Below are 23,383 nucleotides of genomic sequence, written 5' to 3'. Positions count from 1 at the left end.
ATGCCTGAGTGTAACTCTCATCTCAAGAACTGAGCTCTCTTGAATCCTTTCTCCTTGTTTAAGATCTGGATATTTTGCACTTTCTCTGCCAGTGGGATTGACTGCAAGACTTATTGACAGTTACTCATTCTTTTGGTGAGTTTGAAGACTCCTCTAGTCAACAACTAGTTCAGTCCCAGAGCTGTTTAGATAGCCTTCTCAGTTTTCATGAAGGATAGGAAGTACCTAGGGTTCTGTTGCTTCTCCATGATCAGTGACTGCACCTGGGTCTGTGTGTATAAATGGTGTCTGGTGGACTCTACATATCTCCATAGAGGTGTATTGCTGTTCTGAAGACAAGACATCCTCTATCTAGTCACCAGAAAAACTTTAATGCATCTTTTTGTTTTGGTGCAGCACATACCTAGGGAGATGAAGTTTCTGTTTATACCAACACAGAGTAGTATCAGCAGAATATTTCTAAAACTCTTACTAGTGTACTCATTAGGGCAGGACCATGCTTGGCATACTTACCAGGAAGTTTTGGTATGTAGTACTGCATAATCATATGTGACACACAATTTGTTAGGCTTACAGCACTTGACAACTTTGTGGAGCAGAGTTTCATCACCGCAGGAGTTATGCAAAGTTCAGTCCTTAGTGAGATTGCTCCAGAATGACTTTGTCTGATTGTACTGGTAAGAGTGATTTGAAGAGAATGTCAAGTAAATATACTCCTTCTTTCATAAATGAGTAGTCCTGGTATATACTTAAGAGTGGTGAGATCCTTGGGGACTTCTAATTCTACAGCCTGGTGTCCTCGGGGGCTTTCTAGCCCCACAACCCATGGTGGGTGAGGCTGTTAGGTTAGGTTGTTGCTCAGCCAAGCTATTGGAAGCTACAGCCCTTAGGCTCTCACAGCCTCCATAGCCTGGTTTGTGTGATACACTTTCCATATTGTTATTCAAGGCACTCTTAAACTTCCTTACTGTGCATCTCATGGTATTTCTCATTATTGCAGAAATTGTGTAATTGATGAAGGATTTTTTTCATTTTGAGACATTTTCGGGAGTTCTCCTTCAAGATCCTGTCCTAATTCAGACTCCTATAAGTTCTCAACCAACTTGTCTGAGATTGTCTTAAGGCTCAGAGCACCTTGACAGGGCACCACACTGATCGCTCACAGATTTTCAGCACTTCCATGGGTTTCCTGCTGCTTGTTGTTCGAAATGGTCACTATACTAATCTCCAGTAAGTGAAAGTTTCTCACCGTGAATGCTTAGGATGTTTATAAGGTCCATCTTCATCCATTCTTAAGCTCTGCTCTCACCAACTTTAGTTATGATCTGATGCTTGCCTGTCCTTTGCTCTCAGCTGGTGTCAATAGGTGCATCATACCTGTGAGTCTGAGACAGTATTCTAGCCTTAAGTGCATAAAATGCACTCACTTCCTGGGCTCAAAACTGTGTTAGTATGTACCTTTTTGGTTGCACCAGCCCTATTGACTACTATTTTATTTTTGTTTATTTATTTATAGTTAACCAAAGATCAATTTCTATAAAAGAGTTCTAAAGTTTCTTGCAACCAAAGTCTGTGCTACCTTCAGTAGCAGGGATATATAGACTCCTTTAGAGTGAGAAGTTGTTTTTTGAAACCACACTCCCAGTGATACAGCTTTGCCAAAGGTGACTTCATTCATGGTGGAAACTTGAGCTGGCAGAGTCTGGTGACTTTAGTTGTAGGAGCTTTTCTCGGTCTTCACACAGAACACAGCTCCCAAGACTAGCTCCTTTGGTTTTTAACCCTCTTTTGAATAAGTTCAGGTTGATGCCTCAAGTAACAATTTTGAGTTACATCCTAGCATCTAACAGTCCCTTTAATGTGAACATCTACAGCCAGTGTTTGGTGCTCTCCAAACAATTGTAGTGTAATTGCCTCACTTGAACTTTGGTGGAGGAAGGCTCAACAGTGTTTGTGGTAAACTTATTGCACTCTCTAAGGACATTTGAACCATAGCATATCAAGCAACCAGGCCTTTATTCTTTACTCCCTAAGCAGCATTTTTTTTCTTCAGTTTGTAGGCATTACCAAAAGCACCCATCTTGAGTTTCAAGTTTGGGCACTTGTGTTTTTAGAGTTTCACACTGTTTAGGGGTTGCTTACTTCACTGATGATGACATCTATAAAAACTATGAGGGTTTTGTATCCCAGGTTCCTTGCTATTCCATATTCGGACCTTTTAGGCCTTATATGCCAATTGTAGAACCACTTGTTTTTACAGAGTTTCTTTACCAGTTCTTGCTTGCTTCAGTGGCTATTCAGTTCATTAAGGATATTCATGGACTTAATTGTTTACATGCAAATATGTGCTTTGGCTGTGAGAAGTGGAAAGCTGTTCAAGTTTATTTAAAATACAGCCTCCTATTTGATTTCCTTCACCATAGCTTTCACTGTGCCATGATGATGACTGAATACATTATGGAGGATTCTCCTTACCCCCACATAACCTTCTGGGTTATTGAAGGTGCATCCCTTGATGTGCATATGAGGTAGGCACTTGCAAAGTTCCATCATGATCTGCTTTTTACTGGGAACTGTGTTGTATAGACCCATATATTGATCGAATTTCCCCTTAAAGAGAAAGTACACCCCAGGTACATGCCCATCATAGCTCAGCAATTCTTTTGTGTATTGCTTGCACCTAGTTGTCTTCCATATGGCATTTTAATGTGGATTCTCTCCCAAATCTTATAGTCACGCCAGTTGTAATTACTTATTTGTAATTTAAGAGGAGGGAGTTTCACTCTCATGGGGCCCCTAAATTTATGTAGCATGATCTGGAAGTTAATCTTCCCTCTAAGCCATCTGTCCACCCTGCTAATGATAGAAGGCAGGGCTGTCAGGATGCCAAAACACTGGAAAGGAGCATCTGATTTTATCTTGTAATAATCAATGGCAGTGGTTTGTCCAAACCCCTATTTACACCTGTGAAGTGCCTTGGTCCTGGAATTAAAGTTTACTGGCTCATAAATAATTCATCTTTCATATCTTGTACTTCCTTATCTCCTCTGAGACCATACCTTCTGCAGGTGTGGGTCTATGCAGGCTCATAGCAAGGCAGTAGGTGATGATGATGCTTTTATGGGAAATATTGTGATGAGTTTCCTCCTTGGTAGCTTGAAGGCCTTCAGTCCACATCAAGACCAGGTCTTTATTGAAATATAGAGAGGATTATGAAAGGGAAAAAGGAGAGACAAGGGAAAGTATTTATGAATTTTGGAGGAGTGAAAAAACCTGTCTTTCAAGATGTGCCAGGCGTAGTTATTGAGAAAGGCATAAGAAGATAGAGAGTTCCAAAGCTATGAGATGCAAGGAAAGAAATAGCTATCAAGACGACCCATGCTCAGGTTGCCGACAGCCACACAATTATCATGTGACATAGCAGCTTGCTGAGAATTGCATGGTCTGGCTAGTGGTGGGGGGCACGCAGACAGCCAGCTCATGGGAATAGAAACTAAAGTAATACCTATAGAAGAGGGAAGTGAACCAACATTGTGGCATAGGGCATAGGTCAAGCTTTGAAGTAAGCTGGGAGAGTTTAAAAGTTGGACCACTTTTGACTCCGCTCTGTCAAGTAAGGATGCAGAGCTAAAGCCACTCCACTTTTGAGAGCAGTACTCCATACAAGGATGAACCAGGCCTTTGTATGGGCAGAGCAGCTGTTCCAAAAAAGAGAAATTTCAACATCCAAACAGGACTCTCAGCGTCTTAGAGGCAGACTCTGCTATTTCAGACTTAGCTCTACTTACATTGAAAGTTACTGTGTGTATCACTGGAGTCTGATCTGTGTCTGTGTTACATATATATATTTTTCATATTGCTGTTTCCTGCATTAGTGAGGAAGCATTAGGAATGGGTGAAGAGACACCACATCTGCTCACATCCATTCTCTAGCTGTCATGTGTAATGCTTTGAAACCACAACTCCTTATCCACAGCCAGACTTTATATATATATTTTATTTAATTATATTTATACTTTATTGCCATTTCCTGCATCAGCAAGGTAGCCCCAGGAAACAGAAGAAGAAAGAGTGGCCCATCCACTCATATACGCATATATATACATAAATGCCCATACATGCACATATACATACATTTACACAGACATATATACACATGTATATATTCATACTTGCCTTCAACCATTCCTGGCACTACCCTGTCCCACAGGAAACAGCATTGCTACTTTGCACATGCAGGAAATGGCAGATATGTATGAAAAAATGAAGAGAGAGAGAGAGAATTTCAGTAATGGATGAGAGAAGATTCAGGAGAAAAATGAAGGAAAAAGCTGATGTTTGACAAACAAGTTTGAAGGGAGAAATTGGCATTGTAAGAGATAGAATGTAGAGACTTGGTGTGCATTTAGGGAGGTGAAATTTAATAAGAATATTCAGGTTAGAAATTCAAAGAGAGGGGTCAGGGATTTTTTTTTTCAGTGGATTGCATGCTTAGATGTAGTTGGATAACATTTGATGTAATAGAGAAGATGGTGTTTGTTAAACTGGCACAGTAAAAATCTTGAATGTAGAAAATTAGAATGAAAAAGGAAAATGGTAAGTGTTAGAAACTGTGTTTAGTAATGAACTTTCTGTAACAACTTGTGTTATGTATGTTTGTCATCTTTGGTACAGATGATATGAAATTGAATGAAATTTTGCTTTTGTTGCCTTGGTAGCATTGTACAGATCTTGAAACAGAAAAGATGTGAAAATTGGGATGAGTTTCTCTTGTGTTGAAGGTGAGAATGTGGATGCTTGAATTTGGAGATGGTTCATATGGGTATATTAATTAAGCTTGTAAATGGGATATTGCATTTTGTATGTTGTTAATATTATCAGAAAATCCTATCAGAGTATTGAGTGGTTATTCGCTACCATTGTAAACCATCGGTGTGTCCATTTTTCTTGATTATTTTGGTTTTCGTGTTAATTAGGTTTAGAATTTTCTCCTATTTATCATCATTTTGTCACTTGTATTTCAGGTCAGACAGTCATCCAAAGATACGGTAGAGGAATGGGAAATTCCTGTGGATGAAATATTAATTGGACCTCGAATAGGGTCTGGGTCCTTCGGAACAGTTTATCGTGGCCACTGGCATGGTCCTGTTGCTGTGAAAACTCTGAATGTTCGTGATCCTACACCAGCACAGTATTCTGCCTTTAAAAATGAAGTATCAGTCCTAAAGAAAACAAGGTATTAACAGCATGTTTTATCAGTAGAGTACTTATTTTTTGTGACATTTGCAGACACAGGTGCTAAGGTCAGTCCCTCATCCACCACTACCATCTTCTACAACATACAGGAGATACATAGCTTGAATTAGAAGCTTGTCTGTAAAGGAAGCATAACCACTGTAGAGGCATAAGTATGTCTTATAAGACTGGTGCATTAAGCAGACTGACTATAGCATCTGTCTCTGCAGTTGATCTGTGCTAGACTTTAGAATAAATCTCTCATTTTCCAGTCCAATTCTTTCAGCTGAATTGTACTTTTTTTTCTTTGTTTTCAGTAAACAGTTACATAGATCAACATTTATTACAGAATAAGATGTGAGTAGAATATCAAATATACATAGACCTCAGGATCAAGGACTGCGTGGATTTTGGAGCTTCACATGTTCAAGAAGTATAAGCATCAGATTGTGGACTGTACTGTAACATCATCAGCTTAAGATTGAATGGGTTTAAAGTGAGACGAGAGAAAATCATTTATAGTATAGACAATAGTAAAAAGAGTAGGCAGTAGAAAAGGACCATAAGAAACACCACTTTTGATAGGATAGGAGGGGAAATTGATCTATGAATGACCACTATAGTGGGAGGGCCAGAGAGGAAACTTGAGTTGGAACAGAACTAGAATATGAGAGTTTAGAAAGCTGCTGTTTGTGCCACACCCTATGCGATGCTTTGGAGATGGGAAGGGCTGTGACTAAAGTTTCACCAGAATCCTTAAGAGAAAAGGACCAGACATAGCGCTGCAGAATCCGTATTGGTGGCCAGAAAGAAGGGAATGGGTAGGACCCATCCCTTCCTACACACTCTGTATGGTCAGAGTTTACAGCCCCGACTGCTAAGAGGTCCTCCTAGTCCCAACTGTTATATGGCAGCTTTCAAGAAGTAGGAAATGCTGGCCCAGACAACCAAAAATTACTCCAGGGCATGCTCTTGGCTTCCCCTAAATTTTGCAATTTATTTTGGAGTTTGAAGAATGGAGGGGCTTTCAAAAGAGACAGTCTAGGGCCCCCAGAAGTTTTAGGCTGGCCCTGAGAATGGTAGTTGAGTGTGTGAAGAATATTGCATGATAGTTGTGATAAAACTTGTTACTCATATTTCATACAGTTGAATAGTTTGCTCATTTCTTATTTCAAGAAAATAAATATTTTTTTCTTTTTCTGCTTCCAGACATGTAAATATTCTACTCTTTATGGGGTGTGTTAAAACTCATCAACTTGCAATTGTTACTCAGTGGTGTGAAGGGTCCAGCCTTTATAAACACCTCCACGTTCAGGAGACTAAATTTGAGCTTATGAGAATTATTGATATTGCGCGGCAAACATCTCAAGGCATGGAGTGAGTATGAATTCAAGGTTTTTAGCATTTATTGAGCATGTTGAATATGTATGCATTTATGGTGATATTTAGAAAATATTTTACAATACAGGGTATGTAAATTAGTGTTTGTATGTAATGCTTAACTATATTTTTTTGATGGAAAAAAATTTACTTCAGATTTGCATGTTTATAATTGCTCTTTAGGGACATGATACAAAGTTAACCATTCATAAATTGAAATTTTAGAGAATTTAGTTTATGTAGAATTGATAGGAATTATCCTATTCAAATAATGGATTCACCAGGTCATTAAATCATTGGGATGACATTTAGTAACATTTTCCCATCCTAACATGAAGTATAATGATACACTATAGCATTAGTAATACTATTGTCAGCCTCCCTACATATTCAGCTGCTAACTAGGTTAGTCTGTCAAGTTCTGTCAAGAACAGTTCATTATTTTGTGTTAGAAATGCATCTTTTCTTTGACAGGATTTGCTAAATAAAACATGCATCTTCTGCTATTCCATGTTGTTGCTCCTTATTCTCAGGTGTGACTGCTAGGTGTACTGACAGTGATCATAGCTGAGTTGGTAGGAAGTAGTCTGCCTTTGCAGTGCATAGCCTGTTTTGATTTTTTTTTCTGTGATTAACTGGCCCATGCTGAGTCATCATGCTAAGGAGCTCCTTGGAGAGGGTGGCCACAGCAAAAGAATCTCCATAATTGGTGAACTCCAGTACCGCTTCTTCGCCTTTAGTGCCTCACTCTTAACAGTCAGCTAGCAGAGTGCAACTCTAGTGTACTGTTTTGAGAGGTTTTTACCTAACATTCCTACCAACTACTATTACCTGATGTTCCAACCTACTTCTACCTTGTGCTCACATGTAATGTTGTAATGTTCTTACTACTTCTGCCAAATGTTTCTATGTAATGCTCCTGCCTAATTTTCCAACCTAATACTTTTAGGTGTAGCTCCTCATATTTTGCCTAAAGGCTAGGCTAGCATATAATGCTCATTGGAGGAAAACTAAGAGTTATGAAGAATGAGTTGTGTGAGTCAAGTGTGTCATTTGTTACATGGGACATGGAGAGATAGTATGTATGAAGACAGAATGCTAGCAGTCCACATGTGGGTGAGGCTGAAAGAAAAGGCAACTACGTAGGCCAGAGGAGTGTAACTTGACAACAACTGAAGTGCTGGTTCACTGCACAGCTATCACTAACGCCCCTTATACCCAGGTGAGAAGTGCTGGTAATATACCTCCCAGGTTGGTGGATGCCAACCAGCCTCTGCCTACTATAACTGAATTCTTTATTACATAACTAACCAAGCAAATCAGGAAGCTTGTGTCTTTTGAGCCTTTGTGTCAGAGTGCAGAATATAAATCTGACCTGAACTTTTCTTTTCAGTTACCTCCATGCAAAGAATATAATACATAGAGATTTGAAGTCAAATAACATATTCCTTCACGATGATTATACAGTCAAGATAGGGGACTTTGGTCTTGCGACAGTTAAGGTAAGTTTGTAAGTCTTTTTTTCAGTTGTCATTGAATTACACTATCATTTTCAACTCTCAAAATTATGGCTATTGTGTAGTAACCTAATTGTATTGGTTACACTTATACTGATTTATTCTCACATTTCTATGATACACTTCTGCTCGTATTTTTGTATTGGTTGCATTTCTCACCCCTTTTTCTACTTTCTCACCTCATTTACTTCTTTTCTTATCGCAACACAGCCACACTAGCTTATAACCTTCTTTCTATAAAGATCTCTTATGATCTATTCTTATTCCTCATTTGAACATTCCCCTTCTTACATCCATTTTCCAAGCAGTGCTTTACAACTGCTTATATTCCATGTATCCAACCCTTCCATAACCACTAAACACATGTATGTTTAATTCTGAATAGTGTCAACACCCTTTCTAGCAGTTCATAATTTACAAATTCATAGTGTAACCTTTAGTTTATTTGTCATTCTCTTGCTAGGTTCTTATGTATTTTCATCTTTTATCTTTGCCAAATATACTTGTTTGATCTTTCTTAATTACACTGCCTTCCAGTTGATTGCAAAGAAATTTGGGTCATGCACCTTTCTGTCAGTCATGCAGCAGGGCACCTAAAGAGATCGAATAAAATTGTCTCAGCCTGCCATACATGGTTTAGCATCAGATTCAGCACATGTCTTAATGCCATTCAACCAATCACAGTGTGTGTGATACCTCTTACCTTCAGTTTATACTGAACTTGCTTAGCCTGCATTATTTCTTCTTACTGCTTTCCCTTAGATATTATTTTTGTGTTGCATCTGCAATAGTGGATGATAAGATAGAAGAGTGTTTGCAATAGTCATTTGTGCTTTATCATAAAGGAGAAATGAATATAAAGTTTGGTCTTGAAAACGCAAGTCTTGACTGTGGTGAGTATTGCTTAATGTTAACTTTTGATTTAAAAATTTCCTAATTTACACTTTTTATCAACTGTGTATACATAACTTCTTTGGCTAAAATTAACTTTAGGGTTTGCTTATATAAGCTTGGTAAGAAAGAGGATGGTTCTTCATGAAGGCTTATTTTTTCCAGTTTTTTTTTTACTGCTGTGACACTTTTTAACCTTTACATCATTATTATCCCTCCTTCCTCAAACTCTGTGTTCATTGATATCTGTTAATCTCAGTAAGATATTTAGAATACCTTACTTGTTTTGATAGGGTTTGTGGTTGTAGGGCTTTTCATGCATTCGCTTATAAATGGAAGTATTGAAAGTCCATGAAGTAAGGCAGTTTTATCTCATTCTGTAAATATGATTCCTAGTATATTTATATTCATTTTCAAAAGAAGTATGTTTGGTGTTAATCCAAGTAAAATCATGCCTTTTCTTTTGTAATTAGAAGTAATGGTCTTTTCTAGTCATTTGTTTGAACCATTGGAAATAAAAGTCGAGAGTCAAGAATGCAGTAACTTTCATGCATGCTATCTTTGGTTTCAGATAGAGTTAATGAGAGTAGAGGATATTTTTTATCTTGTAATTTTGTAAAGCAGACAGATCAGATCAGTGTATCTCTAAAGATAAAGAGCACTAGATACTGAAAATATTTTGGTGTTAGTGTGGTATGAAATTATTTTCCTTATCAGAATGGTGCATTTTCCATTCCCTTCCTGTGTGACAAGTGCATTTGCAGAGGACAAGAGATTGGCATGACAGAATAGTTTCTACAAGATAACATAAGTTCGTGCTATGTTTCCCAGTTAATTAGCATCTGAACAGAAGGTGCATTATAAACTGTATTTGATAAGAAACAAATTAACATATTCAAAATTGTCATATACTAGTTGCACGAGTCGGCATCATATGCTCTATGGAAGATATAGCTGTATGCCTTGTTTCTGCAGTATTTGGGCCTAAGGTCTTGTATTGGAGTAGTTAAGAATTTATTACAACCAGTTGTTTGCTGCCTTTTTTGGGAGTAGTTTATTACATCACTGGTTTCATGGGCTTTATCAGATTATGCATGGACAGGTGCCTACTGTTTATTTTGTGTTTTGAACTTCAGAATGTAACATATCTTAGATGAACAGAGGAACAAATTCAGTGTATTGTAAGTTAAATAATATTCAGATTATCTTGTTTGAATAAACGTTAATACTTGGAGCTTTGACTCAGAAAATAAGTCTTGCTTAGACTCATATTAACACCCAGTCAAAGAAGGCTTGTATGTCACATGCATCTTCCATCCACCTACCTCAGTTAAATGTATTGGTTGATATAGTTTCTTTTATGGCCAGTACCTCAGACCACTTGAGCTTTACACCCATAAGTCAGTTTGAATTGAGAATTTTCTCTTTGGGATTTAGGCATTAGTTCCACACCTTGTAGATGGGAAGTGCCAAAACTTGGTAATAGTATGGTATTATTTCCAATTTCTATTTTGTTTGTAGGGTGGTCGATGGTCGCAAGAATGTTCTGGTGGGCGGCAAATCCAGCAGCCTTCTGGATCAATTTTATGGATGGCACCTGAGGTGATACGAATGCAGGATGAAAACCCTTATACCTCTCAGAGTGATGTATATGCATTTGGAATAGTTTTATATGAACTGTTCTCAGGTTGCCTCCCATACTCAAATATAAATAATAAAGACCAGGTAAGTAGTTGTTCTGATTCATTTGAAGCACACAGTTTAACAAATGTTGTAGAGTAGGATTGTAGATGGTAATGAATTCTCTGTTGATAAAGTAATTTTATTGCATCTCGATAAGTACTGTATCTATGTTAGTTACACACAGGTACACATGTAGTTTATTTCATTTATAATTGCTTCAGTATCCCATTCTTGAAATTGCCCTGGAATACTCCAGGTACTTTTTGTAGCAGCTCCTACAGCTCTAAGGCTGTGCTACTTACAGTACCAGTGAAAAATTCTTAGACAAGACTGTATTCACTAATGGTGATTTGTCACTTGCGATGAATCCTATGCAGGTAGAGTTCTGTAACACTTTACATGTGGTACCCAGAATTATCTAGGGTCTAGCATAGGAAAAGCAGGTATTTGTGTGTTACTCTATTACAGTCAGTAGCTACCTGCTAGAAGGAAAGCAGTTCTGCAATCCTTGGCTTCCATGTCCTTGTCCGTATATGCATGTGCATCCACCATTGAGTCAAATTTTAAGTCCTATCAGTTTTCAGCCATTGATGTATGGTCACGTAATTTCATTTACAGATGCATATCTATGAGCTCTTCAAAATCCCACCTAAAGTAGGTTGCCTTGATTTACATTTAATGCCTCAGTAGTATGTACACTCAAAAGAAAAGCTTACAATTTTGTGTTAACCAATATGGCACAATGAAGGAAGGATTTTAACTCTTGCTCTGTTGTCTTGCCTTACATTGGTAGCCCTGCTTTTCTTATGTATATTTCTCAATGTGTGTAAAATAAAGTGTACTGTGTAGAATATACTGTTTTCAAACAGTTAAGCCGCATCTTGTTTCTTTTTTGTTTTGAGAGTATTTGCTGCATAGAGCAGCTACCATAATTATTAGGAAATGTGTGTCACATTCATAGTTACCAGCGTAAGTGAGACAATAGGAGTTATAGTCTTCATTTTGAAATCCGTTGGACCCATCTATGAAGATGATTTATTAATTGGGTGTACACTTTCTCCTGCAGGCATATCAAAATGACATATAGTGAAACTGGCCTCAGATATTTTTGTTGTTGACCAACGTCACATCTGAAGGTATTGAATGTCTTTTTCTGGAATGTTAATTGTAGAGAAATCATATACCCAAGATGACTTGAACCAGAGGTGTTCTGGATAATGAAATTTCATGTGTAATGGATATAGATTCTGCAGTTTTATGTGGGGATTTGGAGCTTGATTCGTCCCAAACAGTGATTGATAAATGGTTATTATGCTCTTTATACTTAATAAGAAGTATACCAGCTAAGTGTACAGAGAAACATGATTCAAACAGTAGAGAAACTTTTTATATAATGAACAACATGATGCAGGCTAAACATGACCCAGTCATGGCCTTATTAGGTGAAAATTAAGGTAAGAAAATGAAAGAAGAAATTAATCAGAGCTCCTCAGGTGTTAGTAGACCTGACTTTTAAAGGTGGGAAGGTCATAAGAAGAGGTAAAGATGAAAGGAAGGGAGACATCATAATAGTCATTCTTTATGTGGTTGGGCCTCACACACAAATCTTTACATTGTTTTATTCATCATATCTCCTTTTCTCTTCTCAGCTTTGCTACTACTGACAGCATACAAGGTTCTGTTGGACCAACCTAAATTTTTCCTCACGGGATCATACTGGTGTATTGAATACTGGATGGGGTGGGTCTCACCTAGGAACCTCATGCCTCAGATAGATAAGATGTGATTAAAGCCAAATGGCCCACCTCTCAGTAACAGCTGGAGGCAAGTATTCTGGAGTGGCACATGCCACATGACACTGAAAATAAGGTATTATGTATACACAGTACAATTTGATCATTCTTATTACCACCCAAGTCTTTAAGAGATTACTGACTGACACTAACATATTAAGAAATTAACTGCTCCCCATCATTAGAGGGGAGCAGGAAAGGAGTGTTATCAGCTTTACAAACAGGAGACAAGTTACAGTAACAAGTTTTGCTTATATTTAAACCTTCCAAAACCTCATGGGTTACCCTGACACTCTCCTCATGACAACAGGTAGGAGTGACAGCTCCATACACATGACAGTTATTAACGCATGAACCAGATCTCTTCTAGGTCTATAGTGCTAGGTAGTTGGGACCTTTCATAGGTCAGTAGTCTGTTTTCTTGTGCCAGTAGAAATTTCAGCAGATCTCTGGCGGTGGCATTAGATGATTAAGGCATCTTTACGCAACAGTTACCATTCATTCTTGATGCTATAATGATATACAGTAAACTGCTTACTATATTTGAAGTCAAGCAGTATTTGCTTTAGAACAATGAGTACTCCAGTAATTCACATAATAGTTTATTTGATGGTAATGTCCGTGGTTCTTGTAAAGGTTATGCTGTTGAAATACTGATTTTTCATAGCATTAATGAAAAGAGTTTTTGTGAATGTTAGGCTGTGTAGTGGTCATCATTGTTTCAACTAATATGCTTCCACCAGTGTTTATTTCTATAGGGGTAAGTTGAGTTATGTTTCACCTGTTCCTCTGTTGTTTCATTATCCTTCTGTGATGTTCTATTACTTCATTAGCGAGAAATTGTTTTTCTCTAGACAAAGAGACATCCATTTTTTAGAATCTGATGGAAATTTATATGCCTACTTAAGGGTTTAACAGCAAGAACTAGATGCCTTATGGATCACCTTATAGTCACACCACTAGTTATAATCCAGCAATGATGCATTTCACTAGCACATAGGAGACCTCATTGTAAGATTGTATGTTTTCCTTCCTTGTCTTACAGCAGTAATTCTCAGGAATAAGCTCTCATGTACCTAAGAGGGTACTCTTAACCATATGTGTCAAAACTAAACTGTGTCAAAAGTCACATAGGCCATTTGTTGTAACAATAATACTTCAAATGAGGCAGCTTTATCATGTATACTATAGGTGCACAGTGACTGATGGCTCACCCTGTATAATTCTTGATTTTATCAGATGGAATTGAGAGACAAAGAGAGCACTCTGGACCAATCAAGATTGTCTTGAATTGTGTTCCAACAGTGTTTTAAACATTGCAAAGCCTTGACTTAATGCTCAGATTGCTTGAAAATTTCATGCTAGTCATTGCCATCAAAACTGTGATAAATAGATAGCTTATGAGTGGACTTATTTTTGAGAAAATGATCATAGCTTGCCTGCAGAGAATTATAGGGAATTGATGCTTTGGGGCTTAAGTGGGAACTGTGCATAAACAGCTTATGACAAACCTTTTTCCACCTTCACCTCCAGCCTGATTCCTTCTTGACCAACAGTTTCATGCACACACAACTACAAAGACCGCTTTCCCTTAATGTGGGTGAGGGAAGTCCCAAGCTGGAGATTTAGCACTAAAAACTTATACAGTGTGACATCTCATATTGCAATCATGTAGGATGGTGCCTTATGGTCCTGAGTGTTGTATGACCCCACACAGTATCCCGAGTTTTTGACCAATCAGCAGTCAGAAGTATAAGTCATTGGAAAAGCATATAGTTGAAAGTCTTTTAGGATGGTGGTATTGTAGAACATGTGGGAAATGGTCAAGGAGATATAATGTGGTATAATAGAAGGTACAAGACAGAGGCACACCACAGAGGAGATGGATAAACAGTTTTTAGAGCTTGGAATATTTCTTTGAAAGTGTCAGATGAATTATTGAGAATCAGTTTCAGGGGAAGTATTTTGTGTGTGTAAGTGGTATGAATGGAGTCTTTGGTCTCAGTTAAATGTTCATTATAGTGTGTAAAGTGAAAAATGAGAAGTGCTTTTATAAGTGTAGAAGTCATTGTTTCACTTAATATCCTGGACATGGGTTAAGGATGTACTAGGGGTTTTGTGTACCTGATCCACCCCATTGAATTGGGGGTGGAGACATGATGATAGACAGTATATTTCACAGAGGAACCTCCATTAGGTGTTTTATTCATTATTAATCGATTAAATGCTTAATGAATACAGTTGTAATCTTTTTGGATAAACTTGGGATTCAGAACCCTTAAACTGAGTAGTCCCAAATTTGAGCTGATCCAGCTCACCAGGTTTGGAGTACCTTTATAAATTAACAAGGTTTTATAAAACACACTCAAACACACCACTAACTTTCAGAATGTTAACATGTGAAATTTGAGCTTTAGTTAAAATCTACCCAAATTTTACATAAGAAAATTTTTACAGATACACTTTCTTCTTTGTAGTTATTGGTTATTTGTTTTAAGATAACAGCAGTCTGTACTCAACTGAAAATTAAACTTACCAAAGTATTTTCGTCTGGCTGTGTGTTGTCTTATAGTATCTTTTGAGACTCATGATGTCAGAGTTTATTGTCCTCTTTGGGATTCCAGGTGATGTTAGGGAGGCTAGAACAGGTAGGTTCTGCCTGCACACAAGCAAAATTAAGAAGGCTGGAGTTCTTCATCAACTTTTGTAGGTGGAAACTGTGGCTGGTTGGAGGTTCATTAACCTTTAGCAGGAATTAGGAAGTGATGCTGTTCTGCTTTCTTTCTGCATTGCATTTTGTTGGTAGATCTCTGTAACCTTGTGTAATCCAGTTGAGGTAATGGGAGAACTTAGTGCTCCTCTCAAGTTTGTATCATTGTTGTATGCCACCTTATTGGCCACTTGGATGTTAGTCATTTCTCCAGTGCTTGCATGATTATTAAGGCATTCCTACCTCATTTTATTGAGTGTTGTACACTAGTTTCTTCTGCTTTTTCTTAGCAGAAGCACTAGATGTTTCACTGGCACATTTTTGACTAAGTGAAGATGTAGTGCACCAATAATCCAGTGAACACATTTGAACAAGAGCAGTTATGCACAGCAGCTACTCCAGCTGATTGTAAGCACAGACTAACTCTAGGACAGTGTGTGTTAGCAAACCCTGCCATCTGTCATCATGCGAGAAATTTGAACGAATGCTCGCTAACTCATGAAGCTTTTTTGTTAGCTTTCATAAAATGGGGTAAACTAAAACCTTGCTAACTTTCGAATCAGACTTACAAATTGCTAACTAACAGGGGATACCTGCATAAGCTTATGTAGATCCCAAGTGAACAATAATTGTTTATCATATCTTAACAATTTCAGCTTTCCTCTGAATTGAATTGGTAGTTCTTCGCTCAGCCTTCCTGCATTGCCACTCTGTGTGAGCACCAGTGAAAATGAACTAGAGAACAGTCAGTGAAACCTTGCTTTGATGCAGGAGTGTTTTCTCACCCATCATTTGATTTCTGAAAGGTTTGTGTTTTTTAATCATTTTAAGGGCTTGAATGCAGTGGAAGCATTTTTGTGTATAGAGATGGTGTGAGAGGAGTTGGTGTCATTTGATGAGGGGAGTTTAGTGTGCAAAGTGAAAAGGTAAGAAGCGTTTATGAAAGTGGAAGTATATATTTCACTCTAACACTCCGGATATGGGTTGAGGATGAATATAAGTGATTGTAGTTTATGTAAGTACCTGATAAACCCCTTAGAATTAGGAACAAGTTTGATGATGATACATAGATAAATGGTTTGCTTTTACTCCTTTCCCATCATAGGTATTATTACCTTACAGTGTCTGATTCTAAATTAGTGTGTTAGCCATTAGGGAGTGCATCTTGATATGCTTTTTGGTTGATGCATTTTCTTTTGGATATGGTTCAGGCAACCAATGGTGGAGGATTTCTTGGTATTCTTGGAAAATAACTCAGATTAAGACAAAAATTTCGTGAAGGTGGACATTCTTTCATATGGAATTTGTGACCACATGTGCTCCTTTCCCACACTCTCCTTACCCCTTTCATGTCTTGTTCAAGTACCTTACTATTTATTGGTTTAGTGTGAAAGAAACTCTGCTAGTCCAGTAAATGTGCAGCTCCACAGATATTATTCTTCCCAAGTGAAAAAAAAGATCTAAAAGATCATTTCCTTACAGAATACGTCTGCATTGTACATTAAGGGAAATATAAAATACTATGAATATATTAAAAAAGAAATATATATATATATATATATATATATATATATATATATATATATATATATATATATATATATATATATATATATATATATATTTTTTTTTTTTTTTTTTTTTTTTGCCGCTGTCTCCCGCGTTTGCGAGGTAGCACAAGGAAACAGATGAAAGAAATGGCCCAACCCACCCCCATACACATGTATATACATACACGTCCACACACGCAAATATACATACCTACGCAGCTTTCCATGGTTTACCCCAGACGCTTCACATGCCCTGATTCAATCCACTGACAGCACGTCAACCCTGGTATACCACATCGATCCAATTCACTCTATTCCTTACCCTCCTTTCACCCTCCTGCATGTTCAGGCCCCGATCACACAAAATCTTTTTCACTCCATCTTTCCACCTCCAATTTGGTCTCCCACTTCTCCTCGTTCCCTCCACCTCCGACACATATATCCTCTTGGTCAATCTTTCCTCACTCATTCTCTCCATGTGCCCAAACCATTTCAAAACACCTTCTTCTGCTCTCTCAACCACGCTCTTTTTATTTCCACACATCTCTCTTACCCTTACGTTACTTACTTGATCAAACCACCTCACACCACACATTGTCCTCAAACATCTCATTTCCAGCACATCCACCCTCCTGCGCACAACTCTATCCATAGCCCACGCCTCGCAACCATACAACATTGTTGGAACCACTATTCCTTCAAACATACCCATTTTTGCTTTCCGAGATAATGTTCTCGACTTCCACACATTCTTCAAGGCTCCCAGGATTTTCGAATTAACTCTACAAATACATGGAGAAAGGCCATGTCTGCTCACATCCATTCTCTAGCTGTCATGTGGAATGCACCGAAACCACAGCTCCTGTCCACAACCAGGCCCCACTGACCTTTTCATGGTTTACCAAGGATGCTTCACGTGCCCTCATTCAAACCATTAACAACACTTTGACCCCAGTATACCACATTTTTCCAATTCACACTATCCCATATACTCCTTTCACCCTCCTGCATGTTCAGGTCCTGATCACTCAAAATCTTTTTCACTCCATCCTTCCATCTCCATTTGGGTCTCCCTGTGATATTCTGTATGTACATACTTGATTTTTATGTAGTGTATCCATTATCTATGGATTTATATATTTACACAGATATAACATGATGTACATTGATGAAAAAATATCCTTATTTTCATCAAAAATATAAACACTGATACTAAACAAACTATTTTTTTCCTATTACAAAAATGACAATAGTGGGATTGCAAACATGGCATCATGCCAAAATGATATAGGTGCTCACTCTTTGATGGTGTGTGGGTGACTGAGATTAAGACTTATTCCAGCAATGGCAGTAGGCAGCTGTTGATATATATTAGTAAGTGTTAAAATCAAACATTCTGGAAAATCAAATGAGAGCAGGAACTATTCTCACATGAGGTAAAACACAGTCCTTGGTTATTTCTCACATGAGGCATAGCAGTACATTATAATGGTTACTGTCTTTTTCCGTATTTCACATCTTAATGTTGGTGTGAGAAATGCCATGTAACCACAGTCTTTGAGATACAGGTATGATCCTGGGTTTTCTAGGTTTACAGTGTGTCATTTGTTTATTCATTTTAAAGTCTTTAAAAAAAGCTTGACACTGTTTTTTAGTGGATATTAGTCTGTAGTGATAATATTCAGTTTGGCATGCTAAATTTTGATAGAACCTTAGGATATTTTGCTGCAAACTTTTTTTGTTGAAAGTGAAATTCAGGATAGCATATGAAAGAAATTTTCTATATATACAATAAACCCTCGAGTTAATGGACTGGGCAAATAATATTACATTAATTAATGATAATTTAAAGAATAAAAGATCTTAAATGCTGCACCATGCGTATTTCATATCACACTTGTTTTTGGTAGTGTGGGGTATACTCACTTTGTTTCTATCTCAGTCTGTCTCAAGCTACTGTGTGGTCAGGTTATATACATAGAATTGTGACTATTTATTAAATAATTTTGCAGTCCTTACAATTCAAAATGGCATCAAGTGATAGAGGAGTTAAAACAAAGCATGTGAACTGATATTGTTTTAAAAAAATGGCCCACAGGTTACATTCTCGATTTAACGGACTTTCTGCATTAATGGACACCCCCTCCACCCTATTAGTCCGTTAAATCGAGGATGTACAGTACATAGTTACTACCGTGTAGTATGTGAATTATTGTTTGAAATATGCTCTCAGAGTACCTGTTAGTATTTACTATCTTTTTTCCGTAGATATTGTTCATGGTTGGTCGAGGGTATTTGCGGCCAGACATGACTTATCTACGCTCAGATATGCCTAAGCCAATACGTCGTCTCTTTGATGATTGCATTAAATACAATCGAGATGATAGACCATTATTCCCACAGGTAAGTCATAGTGTGCATTCAGTTTTAGAATGTGTTCATTTGCCTACAGAATTATATAATTACTTTTTGGAGAATACTGTTTGAAAATCAGACTCCCATGATTACACCTCAGTTGGGTACACATTCAGCACACATCCTTCCATCAACAAGGTTATAAGTAAAAAATTATCGTAGGTTTGCAGTATCTGAAGGTACAATAGTTTCTCAACAGTGGTTGAGAATACCTGAGGCCCTTTTGGGGGATTTACTTTCAAAAGAATGACATTAGTCTTTAAATTCAAGTGAGAAATTGTGAAGTTAGCAACTGACTTTGGAAGTGTGTGAAAGTAGAAAGTTAAGAGTAAATGTAAATAAAAGCAAGGTTATTAGGTTGAGTGAGGTAGAGGGACAGGTTAGTTGGAGTGGGTAAGAATGAAGAAAAATTGGAGGAAGTGAAGTGTTATAGAAACCTGAGTGGAAATGGTGGCAAATGGAACCAAGGAAGCGGAAGTAATTCATAGGGTGTGTGAAGAGGCGAAGGCTTTGGGAACATTGAGTAATGTGTGAAAAGGATGGTTGTAATTGTGATAATAACAATTTATGATTTTACAGATCCTAGCCAACATAGAATCATTGGTGCGTTCCTTGCCAAAGATCCATCGTTCTGCAAGTGAGCCAACACTTACACGCACACACTTGAACACAGATGATATGATGTATCTGTGTGCATCACCCAAGACGCCCATCAACTCGGGTGCCTTTTTGTTCTCGACTGCTGGCAACATTTAAACCACTGGGAGAGGATTCTTCTCCAGTGCCACACTATCTGTGTTGTCCCATGGAGGATATTTTATTAGACCTTGCCAGCTAAAATTTTCCCATGGAACCAATCCTTTACCTTTCTCCCTCCTTCCCATGAATTTCATCTGCTAAGTCACCATACGGAGCCAGTTTCCCCCGCTTCACAAGTTGAGATGTTCCATCAAGACACCTTTAGGCCATACTAGCTGAACTTTTGTATTGCGTGCACCTAGCCAAGATTCTACCAACTAAGATCTTACCAGTGGCTTATCCAGGCCTTGTCAGAAGCAATTGTAAAACAAAAATAATGTGAACATTTTGAACTTCTAAAGCATCCTCAGTTGTTACCATGACAGTCCCAACAGACTTATCAGAGTGAACTTCATATTTCACAAATTTAAGTAATCTTTGCAATGTTTATTCACTGGCTTCCCCTGTTAAAATTGTATGAATTTCTCTGATCTTGTTGACTTGGTTAGCTTAATTCTGTAAACCATCAACATTCAGGTAGTTTGACTGTTGCAGTATTATCATCTTCCTGTGCCCCAGTGACTAGTTTACTATAATCAGTTGTAAGTTAATCCATGCCTATGGCTAATTAATTTATTTTGCACTATTTAATTAGGGGTCACATCAGCAGCCTCATGCCATATTGGATGTTATCAGCAGATGAGTGAACTCATTGTGGCATTATATACTGTATTCTGTACTCATTTGAGAAGTTTATCCCTAATATTCCATTTACTGTCAGGATAGTCCCTGTGATATTATTTTTATTGCCTCATTTTAAACACAAAGACTTTTATGTTTTGCAAATTAGTCAGCTTGCTTGACAATGCACAAGTGTGCCCAGCTAAGGTTTTATATAATTTCTTGGTTCATTTAAGATTTGTGAATTTTTATAATTACAGAAAACCTGATATATATGACATTAGTATTTTTTTTAGGTTATGTTAAATGTGTAACACTTTAAATGTATAAGTGTTTGTGATTGTTCAGCTATCCTCCAAAATGAGCAGGTGTTGTTCTAGTCTCAAGCAAAATCACTAACTATTTAAAGGTAAAATATTGTTTTATCTAATGCGTCTGTCGAGAAACTGATGTATGTTCATCAACTCCTTCAGGATCAGACCCTTGTCTTTGACAAATAATAGCTGGTACTTGCTCTTGTGGCTGTAGTGATAAGTTGCGGTAAATGAACAATGCACATTTATAGTCATGTGTCCTGTTTTAGGTTACACCTGTGTGGTTGTATCAACACTGCCACACACCATTCTTCAACATTCCATATGATGATTTGGCAAGATATTGTCAGTGATCTCCTGTGTAGATGTGATGATTGAAATGTATTTTTCAATATTTCAGTGTTAAGTTTATATTTTCTTCTATTTTAATTGAGACTGAAAGTTTTGCAACATTATTTATCCTTGCACAAGACCCAGGAGCTTCTTTTGTGTCTTGTATCTTCTGAGAGTTACAAATATGGTAATTCAGTAGTAGTATTATGAATATAAACCTCCATGATATAGTAAATTGCCAGCATAACATAAAGAGGGTGAAGTTGTTGCTTGAGGTAAGCATAATACTGATAAAGAAGAGTTCAGGTAACACCTTAGAACCTTGTAAGCAATATCACTATAATGATGAAAGTTTATTCCTGCTAGATAGAGGTCCACCTCAAGGCTGACTGTAAAATTTTGTAAGTACTTCCAAGGTACAAATTCATGACTAATCTGTGTATATATTTTAAGGCCATGGTTAGTGCATCAGCAGAAACCAAGATACTGTCCACATTCATCAAATGTAAATGTTTTGAAGGTCATTTGTACAAGTTAGCTAGGTATGGGGAGCAGTTTGCGTGTGTTTGTGTTTCGGGGAGCAATAGATGGTCATTATGCAGGCAGCAAACCTGAAGACCATCTTGGCTTCAGTACCTCCCCCATTTTCTCAATACTATCAACCTCTGTACCTTTTCTTTTCCTTTTTTTTTTCTCCATTTCCTTCTCTTGACCTTTTCCCTTCTCCCATCCCATCCTGCCCTAAATGTCACCAGTCCGTGTACAGACTTCACATTCAGTGATACTGTAGTGCAGTCATCCCATGTTCCATTACCACATTGTTTTATCATCATCAAAATGTTACTCTGTATCAGCTTTAATCATTTTAAAATAAAAGACGAGCTTCCTCGTATTTTGTCAATGCTCTCCTTATATACATTAAAGCATAAAGGTTTCAGTAGTTTGTACCAGATAATACAAACCCCCCCAATTTTCAGTTCTGGTATGGCCATAAAAGCAACTTGGGTAGGATTACAGGTATGGAAAATCTGTGAAGCACTAGATGTTATGGTTGCCAATGAAATCTAATGAGTAGTAAAAGTTCCTGATGAGAATGGAAGAATAATGTCATTTTGAGTATCCACAGACTTGTCTCAAAAACTCCAGACTTTAGGAAATAAAAGAGTGAGGATAAGAGAATATTATAGATGGGAAGTATTGAAGGATGGTTTTTCCTGCTGATTGAAGCTGCTTAAACTGTTCATTCATTTAAAAAGACATCAGTTGAGAGAGTACCAGTCTAGTGTAAAAGATATAACCATCCATCGTGAGTTAAAAGAATTATGATGGAATACTTTATATGTCACTGTGAAGAGTAAAGCTTACCTGAAGTACTTCCATGACTAAATGAAGTTTATGGTAACATAATGCAAGGATTTGATTTGTACCATGATGCTCATATTTTCACTAGTGACACATGAGGTAAGAATGAGAAATATTTGATTTCAGCTGATACTAATGTTTTCATTCTTGATGTACTAAAATGTTTTGGGTAAAGATATAGGCGTTCTGTATTAATGAAATGGAGTGAAAGATAGAAGTATATGCAGATAAGCAAAGTATTCTTGTTAAGTAAAAGCTCTACTTACAGTCTAGGACTGTGGAAAAGTGCAAAAGAAAGTTTAATGGAAATAACAAAATGGCTTGCTTTATGACAGCCTAAATAGAATTTATGAGTTTGATCAGTAATGGATTATGGAAGTAGAGCAATATGTAGGGATACAATAGTTTAATGGCTGATGTGTAAAAACGAGAATTTCATATGCTTATCCAATTTGCCATCTCCCAATCTAGTGGTTTGCTCTTTCATCTATGCATAATTCCACATCAACACACCACCTCTTTCTCACATATTCCCAAACCCAGCCTCCCATTTTTTTCAGCTCCTTCCCTTTCTTTTCTATACTTCTGATGACTTCTTTTAGCATCCTTTCATGCCTTCATATCCAAAGCCTACAAAATCATCTTTTTGGCTAACACTCTTGTCATCTCAGTGTTACATATCCATGTTCTACTCCCATGCCTCAAAACAGGCTGAACTGTAACTGATGACAAGCTCAACCACTTTTATGAATACGTAATTCATGAATATAGTTGCTCAAAC

The 23,383-nt window shown here is 37.4% G+C and overlaps 1 protein-coding gene across 3 annotated transcripts in view; it reads left to right on the top strand.

The window, feature by feature from the left end:
• The window catches only part of Raf (Raf oncogene), a 52,811-nt gene extending 30,683 nt beyond the window's left edge, over positions 1 to 22,128 (top strand). For all 3 annotated transcript variants that reach the window (XM_071679547.1, XM_071679546.1, XM_071679545.1), the window contains exons 9-14: positions 5,025 to 5,236; positions 6,445 to 6,612; positions 8,009 to 8,117; positions 10,545 to 10,748; positions 19,028 to 19,162; positions 19,754 to 22,128. In XM_071679547.1, coding sequence (XP_071535648.1) covers positions 5,025 to 5,236; positions 6,445 to 6,612; positions 8,009 to 8,117; positions 10,545 to 10,748; positions 19,028 to 19,162; positions 19,754 to 19,930 — 1,005 coding nt within the window. In that variant the 3' untranslated portion in view covers positions 19,931 to 22,128. The remainder of the gene's footprint in view (positions 1 to 5,024; positions 5,237 to 6,444; positions 6,613 to 8,008; positions 8,118 to 10,544; positions 10,749 to 19,027; positions 19,163 to 19,753) is intronic.
• Positions 22,129 to 23,383: the final 1,255 nt, after the last annotated feature.

This window comes from Panulirus ornatus, chromosome 30 (genome assembly GCF_036320965.1).
Source record: "Panulirus ornatus isolate Po-2019 chromosome 30, ASM3632096v1, whole genome shotgun sequence".
Lineage (NCBI taxonomy): Eukaryota > Metazoa > Arthropoda > Malacostraca > Decapoda > Palinuridae > Panulirus > Panulirus ornatus.
This window is presented reverse-complemented; position numbering and strand designations above follow the sequence as displayed.